At 46.1% G+C, this 10000-nt stretch overlaps 1 protein-coding gene and 1 long non-coding RNA gene across 4 annotated transcripts in view; one reads left to right on the forward strand and one right to left on the reverse strand.

Annotated features, from left to right (window-relative positions):
• The window catches only part of LOC143010781 (protein NLRC3-like), an 8609-nt gene extending 1513 nt beyond the window's left edge, over positions 1–7096 (forward strand). For both annotated transcript variants that reach the window (XM_076163308.1, XM_076163309.1), the window contains 6 exons: positions 51–252; positions 688–2464; positions 2539–2712; positions 3159–3332; positions 3470–3516; positions 5374–7096. In XM_076163308.1, coding sequence (XP_076019423.1) covers positions 51–252; positions 688–2464; positions 2539–2712; positions 3159–3332; positions 3470–3516; positions 5374–5957 — 2958 coding nt within the window. In that variant the 3' untranslated portion in view covers positions 5958–7096. The remainder of the gene's footprint in view (positions 1–50; positions 253–687; positions 2465–2538; positions 2713–3158; positions 3333–3469; positions 3517–5373) is intronic.
• LOC143010786 (uncharacterized) overlaps positions 1–10000 on the reverse strand; it is a 24533-nt gene that overhangs the window by 7443 nt on the left and 7090 nt on the right. Inside the window, exon 1 of one of the 2 annotated variants that reach the window (XR_012964865.1) lies at positions 1–51. This exon is cut by the window's left edge and continues 16 nt beyond it. The exons of the other annotated variant lie outside the window; for it this stretch is intronic. This is a non-coding gene — a long non-coding RNA (uncharacterized LOC143010786). Of the gene's footprint in view, positions 52–10000 lie in introns of those variants that run through there. 2 annotated transcript variants of the gene reach the window in all.

Raw genomic sequence — 10000 nt, forward strand, 5'->3', positions numbered from 1 at the left:
AAGCAGGATCTTCTGTCCCCCTGCTATAAACTCACGTCTGACTCTTTCAGCTGCTGGAGGAGAACATTGTCAGGTTTGTGAAGGACGAGCTGAAGAGCGTCCAGAAGGTTCTGACCGCAGACTACCCACAATGCTTAGAGAGGCCGAGCGAGGACCCAGAGCAGAGGAGCGACAGAGAGGCGTTGGTGAAGCTCACAGTGAACTTCCTGAGGAGAATGAAGCAGGAGGAGCTGGCTGACTCTCTGCACAGCAGTAAGACCATTGAACAGCTTGAACATGATAAGGAAAGAGGAAACAGGACTAAAGCTTCACACTTACACTTAGAGCAGCTAATCACTCTCCTGCACAAAGAGACTGTGTTCACCTCCTGTTTATCAGCACTTTAGTCACATTCAAAGGCTCACCAACAGAAGTGTGTTTTTAGTGGGGATTTAAAGATCACAAGAGAGTTTGTCTCTTTGACTGGGGCAGGAAGTGGATTCCAAAGATCTGCTCTTGGTTGTTGGGATAGTGAGCAGGCCTGCTGAGATCTTAGAACAGGTGCAGGAACATCAGGGGTTAGAAGGTTAGAAGGTGTTCTATTATACTGCTCTAGTCACAAAGCTTTCTACTCCTAAATGCTTTTTTACTCAGTAGTTTTCTTTTCTTCTCCATGTTTCCCTCCTCTGACTGTTGTCTCTTCATCAGGAAGTTTTGCTGCACTGTGCCAACGTCAACTGAAGTCTAAGCTGAAGCAGAAGTTCCAGAGTGTGTGTGAGGGGGTCGCTAACGCAGGAAAGCAAACCCCTCTGAATGAGATCTACACAGAGCTCTACATCACAGAGGGAGGGGCTGGAGGGGTCAACCATGAACATGAGGTCACACACATTGAAGCAGCATCCAGGAAAGCACAGAGAGCAGAAACAACAATCACACGTGAAGACATCTTTAAAGCCTCACCTGGAAGAGATCAGCCAATCAGAACACTGATGACAAAGGGCGTGGCTGGCGTCGGGAAAACCCTCTTAACACAGAAGTTCACTCTGGACTGGGCTGAAGGCAAAGCCCACCAGAACATCCAGCTCACATTTCCATTCACCTTCAGAGAGCTGAATGTGCTGAGAGGGAGAAAGTTCAGCTTGGTGGAGCTTCTTCATCTCTTCTTTACTGAAACAAAAGAAGCAGGAATCTGCAGCTTTGAAGACTTCCGGGTCGTCTTCATCCTGGACGGTCTGGATGAGTGTCGACTTCCTCTGGACTTCCACAAAGGTGAGATCCTGACCGACGTTAGAGAGTCCACCTCAGTGGATGTTCTGCTGACAAACCTCATCAGGGGGAACCTGCTTCCATCTGCTGGCCTCTGGATCACCACAAGACCTGCAGCAGCCAATCAGATCCCTGCTGAGAGCGTGGACATGGTGACAGAGGTCAGAGGGTTCACTGACCCTCAGAAGGAGGAGTACTTCAGGAAGAGACTCAGAGATGATGAGCAGGCCAACAGCATCATCTCCCACATCAAGACCTCACGAAGCCTCCACATCATGTGCCACATTCCAGTCTTCTGCTGGATCACTGCCACAGTTCTGGAGGACATGATGAAGACCAGAGAGAGAGGAGAGCTGCCCAAGACCCTGACTGAGATGTACATCCACTTCCTGGTGGTTCAGACCAAAGTGAAGAACATCAAGTATGATGGAGGAGCAGAGACAGATCCACTCTGGAATACAGAGAGCAGGAAGAGGATGGAGTCTCTGGGAAAACTGGCTTTTGATCAGCTGCAGAAAGGAAACCTGATCTTCTATGAGTCAGACCTGACAGAGTGTGGCATGGACATCACAGCAGCCTCAGTGTACTCAGGAGTGTTCACACAGGTCTTTAAAGAGGAGAGGGGACTGTACCAGCACCAGGTGTTCTGCTTCATCCATCTGAGCCTCCAGGAGTTTCTTGCTGCTCTTTATGTCCATCTGACATTCATCAAGTCTGGAGTCAACCTGCTGTTAGAAGATCAACCAACCACTCTGACACTAACAAGTCTCCACCAGAGTGCTGTGGACGAGGCCTTACAGAGTCCAAATGGACACCTGGACTTGTTTCTTCGTTTCCTTTTGGGCCTTTCACTGCAGACCAATCAGACTCTCTTAAAGGGTTTCCTGAAAGAGACAGGAAAGAGCTCAGAGGCCAACCAGGAAACAGTCCAGTACATCAAGGAGAAGATCAATCAGAAGGTCTCTGCAGAGAGAAGCATCAATCTGTTCCACTGTCTGAGTGAGCTGAAGGATCTTTCTCTAGTGAAGGAGATCCAAGAGTACCTGAGGTCAGGACATCTCTCCAGAGCCAAACTGTCTCCTGCTCAGTGGTCTGCTCTGGCCTTCATCTTACTGTCATCAGAGGAAGATCTGGATGTGTTTGACCTGAAGAAATACTCTGCTTCAGAGGAGGCTCTTCTCAGGCTGCTGCCAGTGGTCAAAGCCTCCAGGAAAACTCTGTAAGTGTGGAGACACACAAAGATTTGGATCATTTTGGGGAACAGAAATAAAATGTTCAACTTTTCATTTTCAGGCTGAGTGGCTGTAATCTGTCAGAGAGAAGCTGTGAAGCTCTGTCCTCAGTCCTCTGCTCCCAGTCCTCCAGTCTGAGAGACCTGGACCTGAGTAACAATGACCTGCAGGACTCAGGAGTGAAGCTGCTGTCTGCTGGACTGGAGAGTCCTCACTGTCAGCTGGAGACTCTCAGGTCAGGACTCTGCTCTTTGTGTCAGTGACCATTTAAATGTTCCTGCTAAAGAAGTCCTGATGCAAACATCACTGAGACCTTTCTGTTTCCTGGAGGAGATTTGAGCTCCAGTCTGCTCCATGATTGACCAAACTCCCATTTTCTCTCTCTGTCTCTCTCTCTCTCTCTCTCTCTGTCTCTTTGTGTTTCTGTCTCTCTCTCTCTCTCTCCCCCTCTCCCTGTCTGTCTTTTTCTCTCTCTCTCTCTCTCTCCCCCCTCCCTCTCTCTCTCTCTCTCTCTCCCTCCACCCCTGTCTCTCTCTCCCTCCCTCTCTCCCTTCCTCTCTCTCTCTCTCTCTATCTCTCTCTCCCTCCATCCGTCTCTCTCTCTCTCTCCCCCCTCCCTCTCTGCCCTCTCTCTCTCCCTCTCCCCCTCTCTCTCTCTCTCTCTCTCTCTCTCTCTCTCAGGCTGTCAGGTTGTATGATCACACATGAAGGCTGTTCTTCTCTGGCCTCAGCTCTGAGTTCCAACCCCTCCAGTCTGAGAGAGCTGGACCTGAGCTACAACCATCCAGGAGAGGCAGGAGAGGAGCTGCTGTCTGCTGGAGTGAAGAGTCCAGGCTGGAGACTGGACACTCTCAGGTAAGGACACAACTACAGAGTGGACACTCAGGTGTGGACAGACTCCCTGTGGGTTGAAGGGGAAAACTCTGTCTCCAAATCAATAATCGATAACGTGCTGCTGCTGTGTGCGTGTGTGTGTGTGTGTCTTCCTGCAGGATGGATCATGGTGGACAGCAGATGATCAAAGCCGGTGTGAGGAAATGTAAGTTTGATGTGACTTTGATTCCTCAGACCAAAGCTCTGGAATCTTGGATCTTGTTCCAGATCCAAATAATGCAGAGATACTTTTTCTGCAGCGCCCCCTTTAGTAGATAAGAATATTTCCTTGTCTTTGCACTAATGCAGTACTTCTCAAAGAGGGGGGCGCGGTGAAATGCCAGGGGGGGCGTGTGACCCCGGGGAACATGCAGGCTAAACTACCGTTTGCTTTTTCATTGCCGTACCAGAATGAAGTGTAATTGCACAGCTGTTACCATAGGTGGCAGTGGCGCTTTCACGCCTACATGTAGTGTGCCATTTACTCTCATTATTAGAGCATGCAGGGAGGATTAGCTCCACACACCGCACACAGAGCTGGAGATATGAAGCACCGAACATCTGCGCACACACACACACACACACGCACGCACGCACGCACGCACGCGAGGAAAGACCGGTGTGTTTACTTTGTCTACAAATGTTGGCAGCGGACAGCATGAAGCCAAATAAATGAAGCCGTCACTTAAACACCTCACAGCCCAACCACGCTGATAAGACGCTTGAGTTTTTTCAGCAAAAACGTGGCGGTGAAAGATAAACACCTCCCTCAAGTCACAGACAAGATCAGCTCTTTCACTCTAAAGCAGTATCCACTCTTAGGGCAGAGGGCTGTGGGCGTTCTTCAAAGTACAGATCCCAGCTAAACATTGAGCAGGAGCTGAGAGTTGCAGTCTCATGCTTCAAACCCCGCTTCCAAAAGTTGTGCAGTGCAAAACGTGTCAGGCTCATTGTAGCCATTAATCCTGACTTGATCATTTTGTTTAAAAAAAACAGCACAATTTGTTTTCTTCATTTTTGTTTTGTAAGTTAAAGTGTTTAATATGTTGAGCTGATCAATTTCATTTATTATTATTGATTCATTTGATTGAAGTTTATTTTTCAGTATCAAATGGCTCAATTAGTTGGTTGAACATTGTTTGGTATAGAATAGTAAAATAGTTTACACAAGGATTTGATTTTGTTGAAATTAAGGCAAATTGATGCACTTTAAATCTTTCCTGGTTCACACTAAAAAAACAAGGTTAATAAAGTTATTCTTTGTTGTAAGTGGATTTAGTTTTAGTTTTCCTTAACCTAAATAAGGATACAATGTACTTGTCACAATTTTATAGACAAATGAAACTATTTATGGTCGTGGCAGAGGGTGGGGGGGCGCAAAATGTTTTCTTCTCCCGAGGGGGGGCTCGACAGAAAACTATTGAGAAGCACTGCACTAATGACAGCTTCATCCCCACATCTTCTCAGTGACTGCTGTGGGCTCGCTTTGTGCTGCAGATCTTTTCTAATCGGGGTTGCAGCTGTCAGACTGACACTCTTAGTTCAGTTTCAATGTCCAGCTTCCACCTGGATTTGGTTTTGATTGAGGCTCACATAGGTAGGATGTGGCAAAAGGAAGGAGTGTGGCCATGGCTCTCCTACCTAGCAGAGGGGAATCGCTCATTCCCAGACATTTGGATCTCAATGAGACTTGACCTGCTTACATAAAGGTTCTATTAGAGAGATTAGGAGAAGAAACAAGCTGGGAATTCCTAAGAGAAGTGGTGGATTGATTGATATTGAAATGGATCATTAGTTGAAAATCAAATCAGGTGTGTTTTCCTGTTTAGATCTGATATCTGTGAGGATGAAAACAAAGACAGGCTTGTTATTGATTGAGTATTTAGATATCAAAGGTGTGTCAGTAGAAAGGGACAGTGAGTCAGAGGACAAAGTGCAGTAGTGAATAAATGAGTGAATAATAAAGGCAGCAGCTGTGTTTGATGATAAACTGCTGCTGTTTGTGTCTTTTTCTGTCCATCAGATGTTTGTGAACTGGAACTGGACCCAAACACAGCGAGCAGAAAACTCAAACTGTCTGACAACAACAGGAAGGTGACATGTGTGAGAGAGGAGCAGCCACATCCTGATCATCCAGAGAGGTTTGATCTCTGTGCTCAGCTGCTGAGTAGAAATGTTCTGACTGGTCGTTGTTACTGGGAGGTGGAGTGGAGAGGAGAAGTTTATATATCAGTGAGTTACAGAGGAATCAGGAGGAAAGGAGGAAGAGCAGACAGCAAGTTTGGAGGAAATAATCAGTCCTGGAGTCTGAGATGCTCTGATGCTCATGATAGTTACTTTGTCAGGCACAATAAGAACTTCGCGTCCCATGTCAGTCACAATAACAGCTCCACGTCCCTCAGTGTCCCTCTGTTCTCCTCTGTCCCTCACAGAGTAGGAGTGTATCTGGACTGTCCTGCTGGCACTCTGTCCTTCTACATCGTCTCTCACACACTGATCCACCTCCACACCTTCACCACCACATTCACTCAACCTCTCTTTGCTGGGTTTGGGTTCAGGTGGATCGGGGGGTCACATGGTTCATCAGTGACTCTGTGTGATCTATAGGACACACACACACACACACACACACACACAAACACACACATACACTCTCAATCTCTGCCTCACACACACACACTCTCAAACACACACTCTCCCTCCCCTCTCTCTCTCTCCCCTCCCCCTCTCTCGCTCCCATCCCTACTCCCCCCTCTCTCTCTCTACCTCTTGCTCTCTCTCTCTCCCCTCCCTCTCTCCCCCCTCTCTCGCTCCCCTCCCCTCTCTCTCGCCCCTCTCTCTCTCTTTCTGTCTCTCTCTCTCTCTGTCCCCCCTCCCTCTCTCCCCCCCCTCTCTCCCCCTCCCTCTCTCTCTCTCCCCCCTCCCCCACTCTCTCCCTCCCCCCTCTCTTTCGCTCCCCTCCCCTCCCTCTCCCCTCCCTCCTCTATCTATCTCTCTCTCTGTCCCCTCTCTCTCCCCCCTCTCTCTCTCTGTCTCCCTCTCTCCCACACTCTCTCTCTCCGTCTCCCTCTCTCCGTCTCCCTCTCTCTCTCTCTCCCTCCCCCCTCTCTCTCGCTCCCCTCCCTCTCCCCCTCCCCCTCTCTCTATCTCTCTCTCTGTCCCCTCTCTCTCTCTCCCTCTCTCTCTCCCTCCCTCACTCCCCTTGGAATCAATCGTTTGATCAAACCTTTGAAAAGGAAAGAATGAAAGAATGAAAGTGTGGAGCAAGAATGAAAGAATAAAGAGAATGTCTGAGTCTCTTTGAGTTCTTTGGAGTCTAAAGTCCTTTGGACACTTTGGGCTTTGATTGAGGACTTGAAGCTGTTTTGATGATGATGTCATGTACAGCAAAGTGTTTAGCAGTAAAAATCTCTTCTTTCATCAGATTTGTTCTTGATGCTTTTTCTCTCCACAAACCACAAACTCAGCAAAAAGTCTGAGAATAGATTTGTTGCTCTTCAGACATATTTACAGATGGAGTTCAGATGTTTGACATCCTGAACTCTTTGCTGCAGATTATAAACCATCAAAGTGATGAAGAATAAATGAGATAAGCTCCACTTTTAAATGTAGAGCCAGATGTTTGTCTGCATGTGAGCTCAGTTCACTTTAGGACACATATGGACACAGGTGTTTGTCTTTCTATTCATTCAGACCATTTACTGAATGATTCCACTGTAAATAAACACAAAACAAAACCCTGCTAAGCATTTAGTCTCTAAAACTGTTTCTGCAAATGATGTCATCAATAATCAATAATCAAAGTGAGTGGTTCCGATTTAAAAGTCTAAGTGGTTCAAGTGAACTGAATGGACTCGTAGCAGGTTTGGGGATTTGAACCCGACTCATTCTTCTCAATAATCTCCATGGTTTTCTTTGGTTTGTGATATTTTGACTTACTTTTACTTGACAAGGGTTTTCTCCTTATAAATGAAGATGAACTTTATTTATCCTGAGGGAAGTTGTTGTGCAGCAGAGTGCTGTGATCTTTTTTCACTGAAATGTTCTTGAGAAGCTCTGAGCCCAGGTGAAGAAAGGAGGAGAGTCACTTCAGGATCAATCATTCATTTATTGCTTTCAAAGTGAAAACAGGCAGAATTCTCCCGTTCAGACTGAAGCTTCCCCCCATGGAAGATTGAGTACAAACATCAAAGATCAAAGTGAAAGTAGCTGCAGCAGAGTTTTGTGCGTAGAAGCGGACAGTGGAGTGAAGCAACACAACAAATCTGAGCTTCCTGTCTGAGCTCTAAAGGACGGCTGGATCAATGTAACTGAGGCTAACTCCTCTCTCTCTGCATGTGGCTCCTCCTTTACAGCTTCATCTGACAGGCCTTAGTCTGTATGTTCAGGCTGTTACCGTGGAAACGTGCACATCTTCTCTCTCTATGACTGAAACGTTGTATCAGTCGCATTCTGCAGATATGACTTTGGTTAAAGCTTTACAAAACTAAAACAAGGAGCCAAAATGTAAAGCAGAGAGACAGAGAGGCCTGAAGGTAACATGAAGCACACACCAACAAACACACACACACACACACACAAATAGACACGCACAAACACATACACACTGACATCGGATTGTGAACTGCTGCACAAAAGCCGAGCTTGCGACTGATGCTAACGTGTTAGCCTGACAAGGTCATGTTTCTAATTGTAAATAAAGAAACTTGGGTTCTACAATAACGTGTCTTTACTCAGGAACGTGGCAGCTACATACAACAACGTACATCAGCTACTACGGTCTACTTCTTCTAGTCTAATGAACACACGCGGTAGTCACTGTTGTCACTGTTGCCATCTAATGGTTATTCTTTATCACTACATCCCCTCTCTTTGAGAAGTCAACAGTGCACAATAATTCCACATATATGCATTTTAACCAACTTCTGCTGCAAAACAAATTGTTTATATTTATATTTTAAACAAAGTAAACATTTCTTACATTCCTAAGACATAACACTGTTTTGTCTATTGTTTTTTTAACACAACCCCTATAGATAGATGTTTTTATTCCACCAAATTATCACATCTAAGAATAACAACAACATCAACTAAGTATTTTTCCTCTTTTTTTCTTCTTCTTCCTCTTTAAACAATACTTTTCAGGTCATAACGTTAAAGGTTGAGTCGCTCAGGGACTTTGATGTGACGTGTGGATCTTCTCAACACAGGCACTGATGCTGACTGCGTCTGTTCATCTGTTCCGCTGTCATCCGGCACTGCTGGTTCAACCGATGTAGTGCAGGTTGGAATGTCCTGTGGTTGTTGCTCTGGAAGTGTCTCTTTTGTTTTCAGCAGGCTCTTCCGTCCTTACAGTGTAAGACCTTGGACCCACTTCATCCAAGACAGTTGCCTTTTTACTCCATATGTTGAAATCCTCCACTCTCACTGTCTCATTTCTTGCAAGTGGCGTTAGGCTCCTTGAGGACTTGTCGTAGTTGGTTTTCTGTCTCCTTTGCAAATGTTTTTGTTTCTGTCTCACTTCTTCGTGCTTCTCCAGGTCAACGGAATGAGGCGGGGTGGTGCGTAGCCTTCGTCCCATTAGAAGTTCAGCAGGAGACAGTCCATGTTCCAGTGGTGCAGCTCTATAACTTAAAAGCGCCAAGTATGGGTCTGAGTTACTGTCTTTCGCCTTCCTCAGCAATTGTTTAACAATGTGTACACCTTTTTCTGCTTTACCATTGGACTGAGGGTAAAGAGGGCTCGACGTCACATGTTGAAAGTCATATTCATCTGCAAATCTCTGGAACACGTTGCAACTGTAACATGGACCATTATCACTGTAAACAGTCTCTGGTATCCCATGTTTTGCAAAGACTGACTTCATCTGTCGTATGACACATGTTGCTGTCATGCTCGGGAGGAGTGCCATTTCAGGGTAGTTTGAAAAATAGTCAATCAGCAGCAGGTAGTTTTGTCCATCCCAGTGAAACAAGTCAGTACCAACCTTCTGCCAAGGATGCTGAGGCTGCTCCCTGACTGCCATAGGCTCCTTTGGTTGTTTCGCTTGATGTTTCAGACATGTTCCACAACTTGAGACCATCTTGTCAATGTCAGCATTGATTCCTGGCCAATAAACAGCTGTTCTGGCCCTTCTCTTGCATTTTTCCATACCGAGGTGTCCCTCGTGTAGTCTTTTCAGGATCTCTGGTCTCATTGTTTGAGGAATGACAATGCAGTTTTTTCTGAGCAAAAGGCCATTTACAACACTCAAATCTGCCCTGATGTTGTAATATTGTTGACAGTCATTTCTCGGCCAACCCTCCTGTAGGTTTTTGATTACTCTTTGCAAAACTGTGTCTTTCACTGTTTCGCTACTGCTACAATCTGTTTGAATTTTGTATCTGTCACAGGTAGTGACTCTCTTATCAAGTTCACATGAAGACTCACATCAGTCTCTGAAGAGCTCTCGCCGTGAGCTTCGTTCAGTGTTGTCGCCCTGGACAGTGCATCCGCAAGGATAATGTGCTTGCCCGGAGTGTAGATCAGGTTGAAATCATAGCGCTGTAGCTTCATCATCAGTCTCTGAATGCGTGGTGACATCTCACTGAGGTTTTTCTTGATGATGGCTATTAGCGGCTTGTGGTCTGTCTCTGCCACAAATGTTGGAA

This window comes from Genypterus blacodes, unplaced genomic scaffold, assembly GCF_046128005.1.
Source record: "Genypterus blacodes isolate CSIRO-AG114 ecotype Tasmania unplaced genomic scaffold, CSIRO-AGI_Gbla_v1 ptg000130l_1, whole genome shotgun sequence".
NCBI classification, from domain to species: Eukaryota; Metazoa; Chordata; class Actinopteri; order Ophidiiformes; family Ophidiidae; genus Genypterus; species Genypterus blacodes.